The sequence below is a fragment of the Leucopleurus acutus genome (assembly GCF_964270905.1).
Source record: "Leucopleurus acutus genome assembly, chromosome: 9".
NCBI classification, from domain to species: Eukaryota; Metazoa; Chordata; class Mammalia; order Artiodactyla; family Delphinidae; genus Leucopleurus; species Leucopleurus acutus.
In genome coordinates, this window is record NC_139144.1 from 65,314,633 (window position 1) to 65,331,399 (window position 16,767).

Below are 16,767 nucleotides of genomic sequence, written 5' to 3' on the forward strand. Positions count from 1 at the left end.
TTCAGACTGTACACCAAGCCACAGTAATCAAGACAGTATAGTACTGGCACAAAAACAGAAATATAGATCAATGGAACAGGATAGAAAGCCCAGAGATAAACCCACACACATATGATCACCTTATTTTTGATAAAGGAGGCAAGAATATACAATGGAGAAAAGACAGCCTTTTCAATAAGTGGTGCTGGGAAAACTGGACAGCGACATGTAAAAGAATAAAGTTGGGGCTTCCCTGGTGGCGCAGTGGTTGAGAGTCCGCCTGCCCATGCAGGGGACACAGGTTCATGCCCCGGTCCGGGAAGATCCCACATGCCATGGAGCGGCTGTGCCCATGAGCCATGGCCGCTGAGCCTGTGCGTCCGGAGCCTGCACTCCATAACGGGAGAGACCACAACAGTGAGAGGCCCGCGTAACGCAAAAAAAAAAAAAAAAAGAAAAAAAAAGAATGAAGTTGGAACACTCCTTAACACCATACACAAAAAGAAACTCAAAATGGAGTAAAGACGTAAATGTAAGGTCAGACACTATTAAACTCTTAGTAGATATCATAGGCAGAACACTCTATGACATAAAACACAGCAAGATCCTTTTTGATCCACCTCCTAGAGACATGGAAATAAAAACAAAAGTAAACAAATGGGACCTAATGAAACTTAAAAGCTTTTGCACAGCAAAGGAAACCATAAACAAGACTAAAAGACAACCCTCAGGATGGGAGAAAATATTTGCAAATGAAGCAATTGACAAAGGATTAATCTCCAAAATTTACAAGCAGCTCAATATCAATAAAGCAGACAACCCAATCCAAAAGTGGGCAGAAGACCTAAATAGACATTTCTCCAAAGAAGGTGTACAGATTGCCAACAAACACATGAAAGGATGCTAAACATCAGTAATCATTAGAGAAATGCAGATCAAAACTACAATGAGGTATCACCTCACACTGGTCAGAATGGCCATCATCAATAAATCTAGAAACAATAAATGCTGGAGAGGATGTGGAGAAAAGGGAGCCCTCTTGCAGTGTTGGTGGGAATGTAAATTGATACAGCCACTATGGAGAACAGTATGGAGGTTCCTTAAAAAACTAAAAACAGAGCTACCATATGACCCAGAAACCCCACTACTCGGCATATACCCTGAGAAAACCATAATTCAAAAAGAGTCATGTACCACTTGACGGTTCATTTCAGCTCTGTTTACAATAGCCAGGACATGGAAGCAACCTAAGTGTCCATTGATACTTAGAAGATGTGGCACATATACGTGATGGAATATTAGCCATAAAAAGAAACGAAATTGAGTTATTTGTAGTGAGGTGGGTGGACCTAGAGTCTGTCATACAGACTGAAATAAGTCAGAAAGAGAAAAACAAATACTGTATGCTAACACATATATATGGAATGAAAAAAAAAACGGTTCTGAAGAAAGTAGGCACAGGACAGGAAGACACAGATGTAGAGAATTAACTTGAGGACACAGGGAGGGGGAAGGGCAAGCTGGGAAGAAGTGAGAGAGTGCCATGGACCTATATGTACTGCCAAATGTAAAATAGATAGCTAGTCGGAAGCAGCCGCATAGCACAGGGAGATCAGGTAGGTGCTTTGTGACCACCTAGAGGGGTGGGATATGGAGGGTGGGAAGGAGACGGAAGAGGGAGGAGATATGGGGATTTATATATATGTATAGCTGACTCACTTTGTTATAAAGCAGAAACTAACACACATTTGTGAAGCAATTATACTCCAAAAAAGATGTTTAAAAAAAAAAAAAAAAAAGACTGGAGTGAGGGGAAGACTGGGGAAGCTCCAAGGGGAATGATATGACAGCAGAGAATACCAGGGTTTTTGCCATGCACCATGGCAGGCATACTTAGTGTATTTTATTCCTTATATAATTGAAAAGAGTATGACTAGGGGAATGAGAGCAGATATATTCTTGAATTCTGGCTGAGGGTGACAAATTGAAGTTAAAAACCAATTTAAAGAGATAATATATTTATAGAATTTGTCAACGTACCTTTGGGAATATAAATAAATATTTCACATGCACGTATCGTATTACCTTAAGTTCCTTAAGCAAAAAGGCTAAGGTAATTTTTGTACTTCCAACATTTCTTTCTTTATGAAATTGCACATAATAATTGCTCAATAAATGGTGAACTAAATAAAATAGGTAACTTTGATCTCAGAAAGTGTACAGTCTCTTTGCAGAGACTGAATATAATCATCTGGAAAGTTAAATAAGAGTACATGTTTGGGGCTTCCCTGGTGGCACAGTGGTTGAGAGTCCACCTGCTGATGCAGGGGACGTGGGTTCGTGCCCTGGTCCTGGAAGATCCCACATGCCACGGAGCGGCTGTGCCCGTGAGCCATGGCCGCTGAGCCTGTGGGTCAGAGAAATGCATTGTTATGAGGTGGTTAAAATTGATAGATAATCTTTGGATTATTTAAAGTTTAGCTAAAGTTCCAATCCCTGCTCTGTTATTAATTGGCTAGATGACCTTGCAGATTATTTAAACTCTTCTGTTGCTATATTTATTCTTCTGTAAAATGGGGCTATTGTTATATAGCCAATAGCCTATTGGGCTGTTGAGGTTTAAACAAGAGAGTGAATGTGCAGTGCTTTAGATAGTGATTGGCACATATAAGGCTTCTATAGATGGTAGAGAAATAAAGGTTTCTTGGGGTAGGTGAGACTGAAGCCAGATCCTGAGGAATAGGTAGAGTTTAGACAATTGGGGAAGAAGGATATATATCATGAATTATAGGTCTGACATTTAAATTGCTTTGTGACCTTTGGCAAGTCTCTGAAATTCTCTGTGCCTGGTTTTCCTTCTTATAAAAAATGGGTTTTTGTAGTTATAGTGCTTGATGTATGCATAGCTGGTGCTCTTATCATAGTTGCTCTTATCATAGATGTGGTTATTGTCACTGATGTCATCATCATTGTCATCATTGTTGTCATCATAATCATCAGGGTAGGAGATAGACAAGACTTTGGCTGTCTTGGAGCTGATGTGTCAGGGAATGGAGGGAACCAAGATTTATAATTGGGGAAGGGTCTTATTGCAAAATCTCTCTTCAAATGAAAGAACTATTAGAAAAATAGAAAACTTTGATTATGATTACAGGGATTTAAGCTGCCTACTGTGTCCAGGATGTGGGCTTTCTATAGAATAAATTTTATTTCACATCAATTTTTTGAAACAAACTAGTGATACCAGGTTGTACTTTTGCAATGGCTGTTTTCTTACCTTTTTTTGTTATGTTTGTTTGTTTTTTACCTTTTGAGTAAAGCTCTTTTTAGAAGGATCCAAATTTTGTGTTTTTACCATACTGAAACCTATTATAAGATACATAGTTAAAATGACTATGCAGCTTGCTGTTGTGACCACATACCTTTGGAATGAGCTTTGAAGATGTTAAGTTGTTGATGCAGAAAATCACGATAAGGCAGTAGAATTATTTTTATTAAGCCAGTAGAAATTATATCTATATTCCAAAAAAGAAATCTTTGTCCTTTTGGTATTCATGTCAGAGTTAGTGATAATTCATATAGTTTCAGCTACTAGTTATGTGTTAATAAGCCTTTTCCTTAATTATTTTTTCTCTTTAGAACGATATCGCATCCAGAGTGAACAATTTGAGGATCTTTGGCTCATAACAAATGAGCTTATTATCCGCCTTCAGGAATATTTTGAAAAACAGGGAATCAAAGATTTCGCATGTTCTTTTTCTGGATCTATGCCCCTTCAAGAATATTTCGAGTTGATCGATCATCATTTTGAGGTGTGTATGATCATAACCCGTATCATCTGTAATTTTTCAATATATGAAAGAAAGATGCTACAGAGGTAAGGATTCTAGTATACATGCTATTAGGCAGTGTACATCAAGTTGTTATTCTTATGTGGATGGTGGGGTTGTGAATCTGTTCCTGCCCTCTTGCCCAGTTTGTGATCAATTGCAGACTTTTACAGAGTGGCTGCCTGGAGCTGTGGTCTGGCCTCAGAGCAGAGCTGGTTTAATTCTCCCACATGGGGATTTAACCTTTGACCCCAATAACCCAGTGTTAAAACTATTTGAGTTTATTGGCAGCCAATTGGCTAACTAATTCTAGCAGGCCATAAATGAGGTGTGATTATAAAGTAAAGTGATTTTTCCTTTTCATTTTTAACAAGCACACCAGAACTTCTGCATCTGAATGAGGGTTAATCACGTAAAATATTCTCCAGTATCTGGCACAATGGGTGCTTAGTAAATGCTGAATGATTAAATGTCTAAATTAATGAGATCTGACAGTGACTTTGTTGCCTGGATATATTTGCATTTCTTCTTTGGAAGTACCTTCAGAGCCTGTGTTAGATTCTCTTGAGTATCTTGAGGGTGTCAAATTTTCATCCTTTGAAGACTGATTTGATATTTGGAAATAGTAAGGAGTCATGTTTTGTGAAAAAAATTGGACAATGAAAGTCATTGTTTTAAGTCCCATGTGTTAAAAAAAAAATTCACCAGGCTCTTCTTATTTGCCTATAAGTAGACTCTGTAGGGAATTACAAAGAGGAATTTCAAAAAAATTTTGCACTTTGTTTAAGGAAACATTGGTTCCCTAGAGTGGCTACTTTTTAAGGAATCAATAGGTTTTTGCATTTCAATTTGTAAACTATGGTGTGTGTTGTGTGTGTGTGTGTGTGCACATGCGTGCGTGCGTGTGTGTGTGTGTGTGTTAGTGAGAGAGAGAGGATGAGAGAGAGAAAGAGGGAGTGAGAGAGAGAATACGTCATGTAAATTGTCAGTCACATGAGCATTCTACTTAATGTTCAATCCCTTGAACATTCTAAGAGCATTGACTTTAACCTACAAATAAAGACTTCTTTGAATACAGTGTGAACATAAAGGGAAAATTTCAGTGCATACCATCCCATGGCAGATAAGACGGCATTATCAAATAAATTGAATTTATTTGGGTCTTCCCTCATCTAAGCTGATAATATTGTATAGGACAGTATACTTTGACCAAATTGTGGCACCAAAATCAATAGTTTGGGAAATATGTTTAGGTACTCTAAGTATTGAGAACCTTTATAATTCTCTAGGATATATCTTAAGAAATTCCTGCTTCACTGTGCAAAACTGGGGTCCAGTGACTTATGGAAGAGAGTCCACAGAAAGACTATACTAATTACCTATTTGTAATATTTAAAATAAAAAAAATATTAGATTCTAATTGACTATGTTTGACATACAGTCCGCCTCCTTCCTCCCCGCCTTATTTGCTAGCTAGTAAATCACTGGAGTTTCTACATCAGGGACATTTCCTTTCTGGGGAGGGACTTAGGGAATGTGGTGACCTATTAGGCACTTTTGTTACACAGTTAAAAAGGGCATGCTATACTTCCTTTGCTCTCTGGCGCCGCTCTGCTTTTTTTTTTTTTTTTTTTTTTGCGGTACCCGGGCCTTTCACTGTTGTGGCCTCTCCCGTTGCGGAGCACAGGCTCCAGCGGCCATGACTCACGGGACCAGCCGCTCCGCGGCATGTGGGATCTTCCCGGACCCAGGCACGAACCCGCATCCCCTGCATCGGCAGGCGGACTCTCAACCACTGCGCCACCAGGGAAGCCATATATATATATTTTTTAATATGACTTTAAACTTTGAATCAAGGTGGCTTTTGGAATCTATGTGTCCCTTTAGTGTAAGCTCCCTGAAAACAGGAATTTTTGTCTGTTTTATTCATTGTTGTAATTCCTGGAGTCTAGAACACTGCGTGGCACTAAAATCAATAAATATATGTTAAATGTTGAAATTCTGACATGTGAAAACATTTCAATCACTGCTCTTTTGTTACACGTTCAAAGGAATGATAACCTGGCTGATGTCTCAGTTTTGAGAATATTTAAAAAAATTTTTGTTTCATGAATTGAGGAAATAAAGTATTATAGCAGGAAATCATATAATTAAAAGGGTGAATTATTGATAACTCTAATATTCTTTTTTAAAAATTTAGTTGTTATGTCACTTAACTTTTGGTAATGAAAGTTTTTTTTTTTTTCCTTCAAGAGAATATACTTTGATTTAGTTAGCTACTTAATGCTTCTGAAACTGGGGTTAAAAGAAGTTAATAAAATTCCAAGTTTTTTTTCCAATCATGTGTCTGTTCTCCATACATGCACTGAAAAGGTAAGGAAGTTTGGTTTGAAATCAGAAATGTAAACTATAATATGTTTGATTTCTGAACATTTTGAATATGATATTTACTTCAGAACTAGTTATGACTGTTTTGTTAAGTTGAATTAGCAGTTCACATGATCTGGGTTCATGGAGTATTCCCTATGACTTTGACTAGCTTTCTTTATTTTAATTGTATTAAATTCAAAAGTTATGAGAGGAGTTATACTGAAAAGAGTCATTTCTGATTCTCATCCTCCCACTATTCAGTCTCCTCTTTGGAGGCAATTTTTGGTGTACAGTTTCTTGTTACCTTTCTAGAACTATTCTATGCAGTCACAACTATGTTACTATATAGATTAAAAAAAATACATGAATGATATTCTGTATTTCAGTTTTGCTTTATTTCATTCAATGCATCTTTGGCTAGCATTGCTTATCAGTACCTGGTGGTCCTGCAAAGTCCTCTTTATTTATTCAACCTGTTCCTCTATTGATGAGTATTTTGATTATTAACATTATCTTACTATAATAGCAAGAGAAAAAATCCTATAATGAATATCCTTGTGTGTACATTACTTTTTGCAAGCTCACCCCTAGGATAAATTCCTGGAAGTGGGATTGCCAGGTCAAACGCTGTATGTTTGAGAGCTATTTGTATTAACTTTTCTTTGAATTTTGCCCACTTTTCTATTGGATTGTTGCTCTTCTTCTTACTCATTTATTTGGGTTGTGGTCCTTTTTCATCAATTTGTAGATGCTTTCTAGATATTATAGGCATGTTTTTTTGTCTCTGTGGTTATTGCTATTATTTTTTACAGTTTGCTGTTTGTCTTATCACTTTACTTATAATGTTTTTCTCTACCTTTTTCCTTAACCACGTAGAATTAAAAAAAATGTTTTTTAGTTAGTAATTTATCAGGGGTGTGTGTGTGTATGTGTGGCTTTTGACTTTTAAAGGTCTGTCTCATGCTAAGATTATTTTTAAAAATATAATTTTCTAATGCTTTGTTGTGTTTAAACTTTTGATTCCTCTGCAATTGATTTTGTTGTAAAGACTGGGGGAAAAATCCTTGTTCCTTTTTTCCCTTATGTATTTAATCAGTTGTCACAAACATTTATTGAATGATCTATCTTTATCCCAATGACAACTGGGCCATTTTTACTAAATTTCTGTTTGACCTGTTTCACTGTATCATCTATGTATTCATGTATCAAATACCACAGTTTTAATTCTCTAAACTCTGTAACACACTTAAATTTCTTCTTTACTCTTTTCAAACTTTTATTGGCATTGCCAGTATCCTTACTTTAGACACGTTTTGTTGTGCACATTTAACCTGAATTAAAGAAATTCTTCATTGTAGTTGCGGATAAATGGTGAAAAATTAGAAGAACTCTTATCTGAAAGAGCTGTACAATTTCGGGCCATTCAACGCCGGCTATTAACAAGGTTCAAAGATAAAACACCTGGTCCTCTCCAACACCTGGACACCTTGCTAGATGGAACTTACAAGCAGGTTAGTATAATACAGTGATAGTTTTATACTACTGGATATAATTTTTTCCCTCACCCTAGAGTCATGTACCAGACTATCAAGATAAGGTATTTCTTTCCTATGTATTATGGAGCAGGAAATAGCACACAAGCTTTAGAGTCAGAATTTAAAGTCAAGCTCTGCTACTTTCTAATTATGTGACCTTGTGTAAATTAGATTAGATCCATCCATATTTTACTTCCCAGGGTTGTTGTGAGGATTTTCCATCTCTTATGTGAAGCACGCAGCTTAATGCCAGGCACATAGGATATGCTCGATAAATAGTACTATTATGATTAGTGTTATTATTGGACAATTCTTAGTACATCCCATAATTATCATCATAATTCTCAAATTGTCTTATAGAGCAATTAGATTACACTTCTAGTTTTATGTCAGTTGATGCTTTGAGATGGAATTCTTTTTTTAAAATTTATTTTATTAAAGTGTAGTTGGTTTACAATGTGTAAATTTCTGCTGTACAGCAAAGTGATTCAGTTATACATATATACATTCTTTTTCATATTCTTTTCCATTATGGTTTATCACAGGATATTGAATATAGTTCCCTGTGCTATAGAGTAAGACCTTGTTGTTCATCCATTCTGTATATAATAGTTTGCATCTGCTAATCCCAAACTCCCAATCCATCCTGCACCATCCCCTTGGCAACCACAAGTCTGTTCTCTATGTCTGTGAGTCTCTTACATAGGTAAGTTCGTTTATGTCCTATTTTATATTCCACATATAAGTGATATCATATGGTATTTGTCTTTCTCTTTCTTACTACACTTAGTACGAGAATCTCTAGGTCCATCCATGTTGCTGTAATCACATTATTTCATTCTTTTTAATGGCTGAGTAGTATTCCATTGTATATATGTACCACATCTTCTTTATCTATTCATCTGTCATTGGACATTTAGGTTGTTTCCATGTCTTGGCTATTGTGAATAGTGCTATGAATAGTAAGGGTGCATGTACCTTTTTGAATTATAGTTTTGTCTGGATATATACCCAGGAGTGGGCTTGCCGGATCATATGGCACCTCTATTTTTAGTTTTTAAGGAACCTCCATACTGCTTTCCATAGTGGCCACACCAACTTACATTCCCACCAACAGTGAAGGAGGGTTCCCTTTTCTCCATACCCTCTCCAGCATCTGTTATTTGTAGACTTTTTAATGATGGCCATTCTGACCGTTGTGAGGTGGTGCCTCATTGCAGTTTTGATTTGCATTTCTCTAATAATTAGTGATGTTGAGCATCTTTTCATGTGTCTGTTGATCATGAGATGGAATTCTTAAATAGCCCTTTGTTCTAAATCAAAAAGTCTATTTTCTTCATCTTCCTGATTCGTCCTTCTACCAGTGGTTTATCATTTGCATGACTTGGGTGATCTGGGTCTCACTCTTAAGGTATTATGTGTTCAAAAACTATTCAAAATTATCATCTCAGGCTTGAAATAATAATTTTTAAAATTCAGATTTCATGGGTCATGCCTCTGCCAGTTCCACTATAAAGAAGTCAGCTTTGAATAACTGCATTATGTCTTCTCATATTTCTATACAATATCACTGATCTGTTTCAGAATCGGTGTTGGTGATATGAATATTCTGTTGATTTTTTGATTGAATTTTTTTGTTGAGATAGTTGTGTATTCCCATGCAGTTATAACAAAAAATACAGCTAAATCTCATGTATCCTTTACCCACTTTCTTCCAGTAGTAGCATTTTGTAAAACTATAGCATAATATGACAACCAGGGTATTGACATTGATAAAATCTATAGATTTTCTTCAGATTTCCACAATTTTACTTATACTCATTTGTGGGTGTATTAAGTTCTATACAGTTTTATCACACATGCAGGTTTGTGTATCCACCACCACATTCAAGACACCAAACAGCTCCATCACACGAGACTCCCTCATGTTGCCTTTTATTAACAGAACTCCCCTCCCGTCCACTGCGCTCTACCACATTCTGTTGTTTTTGAAAGAACGAATCAGGTATTTTTTTTATATAGTTGGCTTTTCTAGAGGAAAGAAAAATAGCTTACCATGTAAACATCAATAAATGTATTGATAATACATTTGCTTCTTGAAATTTTCATTGTTATTTGAAAATTAGTAGCAATTTGAGGGACAGTCTATAACAATAGTAGGGTATTGGAAAGAACACTGGGCTTGAAGTCCAAAGACCCCAGTTCTGTCACTTATTAGCTATGCGGCTTTTGGCAATTCCCTTACCTTCCCAGAACTTCAGTTTCTTTCTGTAAAATGGAATAACTACTCACTGTGTTGTTACAAAGATTCTATTCCATAATGGATGTAGAAATGCTTGGTAAATTGTTCTACAAATATAGACTGCCAATTTCTTTTGTGCTGGAGCAATTATGTGACTCTTAGGTTAGTTGACACTAACGCTCTTTCTGTTCCCAGACTTCTTTTTTCTCTCTTTGGTGCACTTTTTGTTTTGTTTTCCTCCTCCTTCTTCTTCATATCTCTTTGATGACTTATCTCATTCTTAGGTTTCTTGCCACACCTGCACTTGGGGCTGAAGAAGCTGAATCTTATCTTTAATGGTGCTGTATCTTTTTGTGGACACAATGGCAGAGAGGTCTTTAAAGGGGTTTGATGAGGGTGCTTGATTTAATGCTTTCCATATTTTCTATATAGCAAGACTTCCTTTGTCTTTTATACATTCTCAGTTCTGGGGTTTATTTTTTTATGCTTAACTCCAGGTTGGGTTTTTCCATGATTTTTAGTATGGACAAGATGATCAAAACCATAGAGTTTTTCTTGAATCTATGTGTTAAGTCTCCATTCTTTTTAGATCAAAAAAGAGAATGAACAAGCTTTTGAAAGAAACATATGAATACTGTAAGAAATTTGACTTAGTTTTAATGCAATTTACTACTTAGTTTTATTATATATATTAAGATTATACAAAATGCTAAATTCTCGAACTTAGTTCTTTATCATCTTCTCAGAAATATGATCACTTTTGTATGTTTTTGTGTCTTTCTAGACCTCTTTTCTTTCATTCAAAAACAAAATGTTGTTTTGTGAGGCTAAAAAATTCATAAATAGTATCATACTATATGTATTAGTCTGCCTCTCTTTTTTGTTTTTCTTCCACAGTATGTACTGGAGCTCTCTCACACTATGTAGATCTACTTCTCTATTGGTAATGGCTGCATAGTATTCTGTAATCTAGACATTCTGTAGTATGGAAAAACACAGTTTATTGAAAGATAAATCTTAAAAATAGTTTTAATGCTGAGTCTAACACTGAGAAAAATCCCTTTTAGACAATTCTATTGTGACTAGACAGGTGTATGACATACCTCACTATCACATACCTTTGGTTTAGTATAAACTTATCTTTATACTTTCCCTGGCTAGGGGGCAGATTACTTGGATGACTTACTTGGCAGATTAGCCAAGCCCATGAAATAATGATTTGTGCTAGAGCCTGTCCTTACTCTCCATGGCATAACACCATTGCATGAGTGCCACTAGATTTGTAAAGTGTTTTCCTAATGTGTCAGTTTAAAATTAGTTCTGCTACCTGTGTGGAGTCCTTGTTTTCTCTTGTGCAAGGGGCTTTTAATTTTCTCTTTTCTGTGCATCTTAGTGCCACTTTAGTTTTAGTTGGATAAGCATTCTGAGCTGTACATTGATGAATTTACTTCCTGTCCATTTATCACCAGGCATCTGGAAGATGCTATATTGTCATCATTTAATGAAGTGGTGATAATTGGTTTATGTGAAAATAGAAGCAGAAATCAGTATCCTCCTAAAACTAGTGTGTAAACTCTCTGAAGGCAGGGACCTTTTTTTTCTTTTGTCTTATTCACTACTATATTCTTAGCACAATACATTTCTTGTCATGTTATAGGTGCTTAATAAACATTTGTTCTAGGAATGAATGCTTTCTTGCCACTAAGATAATTTCTTGAAACTGGATGTCTTGGATAAGGGCAATCCTACAAAGAACAGAGCAGCAGAGAATTCTTTCAGTTCAGGCTCATGAATCATTAGGATGATTTATTCTAAAATCCTCAAAAGCCACTAAAAAAATGAAACTCTTCTCGCTTCCTAAATAATATTGTTGGAGGACTCAGGTAAACTGCCGTAGCTAGGAAGGTTTTATCGCTGAAAATTCTTGACTAAAGAAATCTTTTCTATTCCTTTTTTGTGAGTATGTGTGTGCCAGAGTTAAGTATGAAATAAGCATCTGTTGAAATATCTCAGTGCAGATACAGAGGTTAAATTTCATCATATTGTTAAGTATAATGAAAATTTCATCATATTCTAAGTGTAATGAGAATTATTTGAGATCTTTCAGTATTAATACCTGTCCAGAAGCATGAAAAGTTTGATTGTCTTCATTTTCCATTTACGTAATTGTTGGGTTCTTTCTCTTGGAAACAAAATTTCTTTCATAAAATGTATCCTCTGAACAGTGAGGATAGGATGTAGAAATGTAGAACTGAGGAAGTTTGGGGGTCTTATGGGTGCTAGATATCCAGGAACTGCTATGAATTCCAATAAAGTCCTTAGGACAAACTGAAAGTGAAGCCCAAGTCCCTTCATATACGAATGATTAAGCATTGCTGAGTTGGCTGTAATGTGAAATAGTTGGTGTGGTACATTTACTCGTGTAATAGAGTTAGTGACGGTACGTTCGTAGGTTCTGAGGTCAAAGTTTGGCTTACTAGCTCTGCACTCAGTAATGATAGCTATTGTTATTTAGGAACCAAAAAGTCAATTTACCAGGTACAGGGATAGGTAAGGTCAGGGTGGGAGGGCAGAATGGCTTCTGTGCCCTTGGTGTTTAGCAGAAACTCTGGGTACCACTAGTTTACATGGTGAGGCCAGTGAAGTGGGTCTCCAATCTTCGAGTGACTTGGGATGTAGGTGCCTTTGAATCTGGTCCAGCAAGAGCCTGTTAGAGAAAGCCACTGCTTCTAAGGTTGCGGTAAGACATCCAACATTGTTTCCTTTAAATGCATGCTAATAAATGTTCTAGGGTTTGAAGTGGCATATCTGACTTATTCTAGTATAATGATTAAGAACTCTGTGTCTAGAGACAGCTTACTTGTATTCCAGTCCTGGCTCTGTGACCTTGGGCAAATTACTTAAACAAAAAGAAAGCCAAAACCCTCCTAAACCTCAGTTTTCCCATCTGTAGAATGGTGCCTCCTTCATTGGCTTGTTGTGAGGACTGAAATGTGTAAAGACATTAATTGCTTAGAATAGTGCTTGGAACACAATAATCTCTCAACAAATGTTAACTACAATTCTGAGGATAGTTTTTCATCTTTATTTGACTAATAAGTTATGCCATATCAAAAATGGTGCTATTCATTGATCAGAAAAAAGAGGTTATAATACATCATCTTTCTCAAACTTCGCTATCTGTCAGCATCACAAATCTAGATCTCAGCTAAGAAACATGAAGATCATGTATCCTCAGGGGCATCCCCAAACTCCTCTAGCGTAACTGCCTTGGGTGTTTGGTTCCAGAGAGGATACCAAAAGGAAAGGCGCTTCAGGATCATGAGGTCAAGTGGCCATCTTCCCAAAATCCCTGATTGTTTCATCTGGATGTATTCTTAGAAGGAAAATTGCTCAATCAAAAAATATTTCTCACTCACACACACACACCACACACACACACGTACACATACATATTGCTTAGCAAAAATGTACTAAATTATAGTTACTCCAGCAGTATATAAAAATGTCTATTTTGTAGGTATTATTGTTTTGATCTTTACAATTCTTAACTGAAAAAATAATTTGACTGTTATTTCAATCTTTCTTTCTTTGCTTACCAGTGAGATTGAACATTTAAAAAATGTTAATTGGCCATTTATCTTTCTTCTCTTGTGATTTACATATGTAAAACCTTTTGTTCAATAGTATATCAGGTAGTTCAGCTTTTTCTTATTTTGTGTATGTTAAGAGTGGCAATCTTTTAGCATACTTCTGTCATGCATAAAAAATACCTTGTGTTTGTAAGGAATGTAATCTCTCTTCATATGTAAAAGAAGTTTTACCAATTTGGCATTTGCCTTTTATTTTTATTTATGATGTTTTTTAGACAAGTAAAATTTATAAAGTATTTACATAATAAAGTCTATTCATCTTTTTCCTTTAGGTTTCTCTGTCTAGGAAAGTCTTCCCATGCCAAGAGTATTATCGACCTATAATTTATTTTAACATTTTTATGCTATTATTCTTTTTTTTTTTTTTTCTTTTGCTGTACGTGGGCCTCTCACTGTTGTGGCCTCTCCCGTTGCGGAGCACAGGCTCCGGACGCGCAGGCTCAGCGGCCATGGCTCACGGGCCCAGCCGCTCCGCGGCATGTGGGATCTTCCCGGACCGGGGCACAAACTCGTGTCCCCTGCATCTGCAGGCGGACTCTCAACCACTGCGCCACCAGGGAAGCCTGCTATTATTCTTTATATATACTTTTTTAATCCATCTGGAATGTATTCTGCAATTTAGTGAGAAGCTAATCTCCTCGCCAAAAATGGTGAGCTAGTTGTCTCAGCCCCTGTTAACTGCATAATCCATTTTTCTCTTACTGAGCTGAAATACTACTTGTATCATTTAACAATTTTACTGTATAGCAAACTACCCGAAACCTTAGTGGTTTAAAACAACAGTTCATTATTGTTCATGAGTCTCTGAATCAGCTGGGCAGTTCTGTTGACCTGGGCCATGGTTGGCTGTTCTTGTTTGAATTCACTCCTGTGTCTCTGGTTAGCTGGTTGCTCAGCTGGGGACTGGATGGCCTAGGATGTGCTTACTTACGTATTGGCATTTGGCTCACAGTTAGATGGGGTGATTGTACCACATGTCTCTCCTGTGTGGCAGGCTGGCCTGGGCTTGTTTACATGGTGGCTACAGGTCCTGGTGCACAAGTATTCTTCAAGGCTCTGCCTGTGCCATGTCTCTAACTCCCCATTGGTTTTGACCAACCCAGATCAAAGGGTTGGGGAAATAGACTCTGCTTCTTTATTTGAGTCGAGAACTGTGGGCAGTTTTACAATTTACCCTAATTCTAAATGAGCATATACTAAATTAGCAAAATGTTTTGAAAGATAATTTTTTTCAACCTTTCCTAATCCTTGAACTTAGGTTTTCTGTACTTTTAACTTTGAAACCTAAATTTTTGTTGTTATTAAAATTTTATTAATTCATAATCAGTTATGGTCTATGGATTTTAAAGATAATTTCTCTTATAATTAGACTTGTCAAGAGTTATTTAAAGCAAACAGAGCATCTGTGGTGTTTTCAGGCTAGTGAAACTGCCTGAATACTTACCTATGTGCTTAGTTATGGTCAGTTGTTTCGGGGATGGAATCTGTTATCTAGTCTCCTTGTAGGTCCCCACCATAGTCCTGTCCAGGGTGGGCGTTACGGGTGTGTTATCTATGCAGTCACAGAGCCCTGTGTTTGGTTGAATGCTCTGTGGTAGCCGTCGTGAAATTCTTAATACTTTTTGAACAAGAGGCCCCATATTTTCATTTTGCCCTGGGCCCCTCAAATAATGTAGGTGGTTCTTGCCCTGTTGGGATACTAACTAACTGTTAATGAGTAGAACAAGACAATTGGGAGCTCAAATACAGAGTAGAATTCAAAGACATACTGGTTTTATTACCACTACCCCAAAACCACCTGTAAGTTTCCCCAAAGATGAACAAAAAGGGATGCAGTGGGCATCAATGAGCTCCTCTGAAGAGCTCAAAGACTTCTTTCTGGGAAAGGCATCTTGGTTAACTGAAAATGAAGTGACAAGGGTTATCTCATTTAAGAGTATCATCCTGCAATTAGCTGTCTCTAGGCACGTTGTGGGTGGCAGCCTTCTTTTAGATTTCCATCCTGTGGGTCACTGGCTTTAAGATGCACTGTGAATAGTTATGAGTTTTGGTGCACAAAGGCTTCAGCCAACCACTTTTCTCCTGTTTTTAACTGCAGGTTATTTCTTATATCCTTATCTTTGATTGGACAGGAACCCCAAAACCACAGCACCACATTATACTTTTAGTACCATGCCTTTCCTGTATAGTATCTACTTACCATCACATCAGACTTCACTGGGGGCATCTACCAAGCACCCTTTACTGAGGTCATCCTATAGCTGAGGCTAGAAGAGAGGACTAGGACTATCACTCTGGGAAAAGCACCCCGTGATTCTTACATGGGAAGGATGTGGTTTCCCATGAATGAGGATTTTCCAGTTGCTCACCACAATTTCTATAATTTATTCTAGAATTTTGGGAAAAAAAGTCTTACTGTTTGAAAGAACTTTCACCTTTACTTCTAGTTCTAGAGGCATAATGTTGAAAGAAAGTAACCGTGTCAAGAATTTCTTTTTTTCAGCAGTTAGAAACCTAAATTTCCTCATTTGGATAATTGGAATCCTGCTTTGTCAACCAACTGAATATATTTTTGGAGGACCTAAGAAAAAAAGTATGGGGAGAGAAGGGAAATTCATGTTTATTGAGCATCTGTTGAGTCTGAGATACATTTCATTTATTTATCATTTTATACAGCCATCTTGTGAGGGTGGCATTCTTGTTTCCATTTTATGGATGAAGAACTTGAGACGTACAGCAGGGTTAAACAACCTGCTCAGTGTTACACAGTTATTAAGCCATCTATTCCAAAGTCCATGTTTTAGTATGTCATGTGGCATTTGTACTTAAATTATTTCCAGGTGGGAAATAGACATCATAGTTTTCTTTAGCAAAACTACAGTCAGGTTGAAGAAAAAGCAGATTTGTGAAAAATATTTGTACATATTTATGATGTGTATATATTCATGATCATCCAATATTCATTGTATATACACCTATCAGAAGGTAACAGAATCTTCTGGAGAGTTCCCCAAATGTGTATTACATCTGAAACTTGGGTATCAGAGGAAGAGGTGAGTTTGTTAATTTAACTGATACTGAAGTTCAGTTTCTTTGCCATCAAATGCTAGTGCTTATTGCATTTGGCAGAAAAGCTTTGGAAAATAAGTTCTCTGATG

General features: G+C 36.7%; 1 protein-coding gene across 1 annotated transcript in view; it reads left to right on the forward strand.

Annotated features, from left to right (window-relative positions):
* The window catches only part of BBS9 (Bardet-Biedl syndrome 9), a 448,956-nt gene that overhangs the window by 219,600 nt on the left and 212,589 nt on the right, over window positions 1–16,767 (forward strand). The window contains exons 17-18 of the mRNA XM_082846142.1: window positions 3,619–3,791; window positions 7,538–7,690. Of these exons, the coding sequence (XP_082702268.1) occupies window positions 3,619–3,791; window positions 7,538–7,690 (326 nt within the window). The remainder of the gene's footprint in view (window positions 1–3,618; window positions 3,792–7,537; window positions 7,691–16,767) is intronic.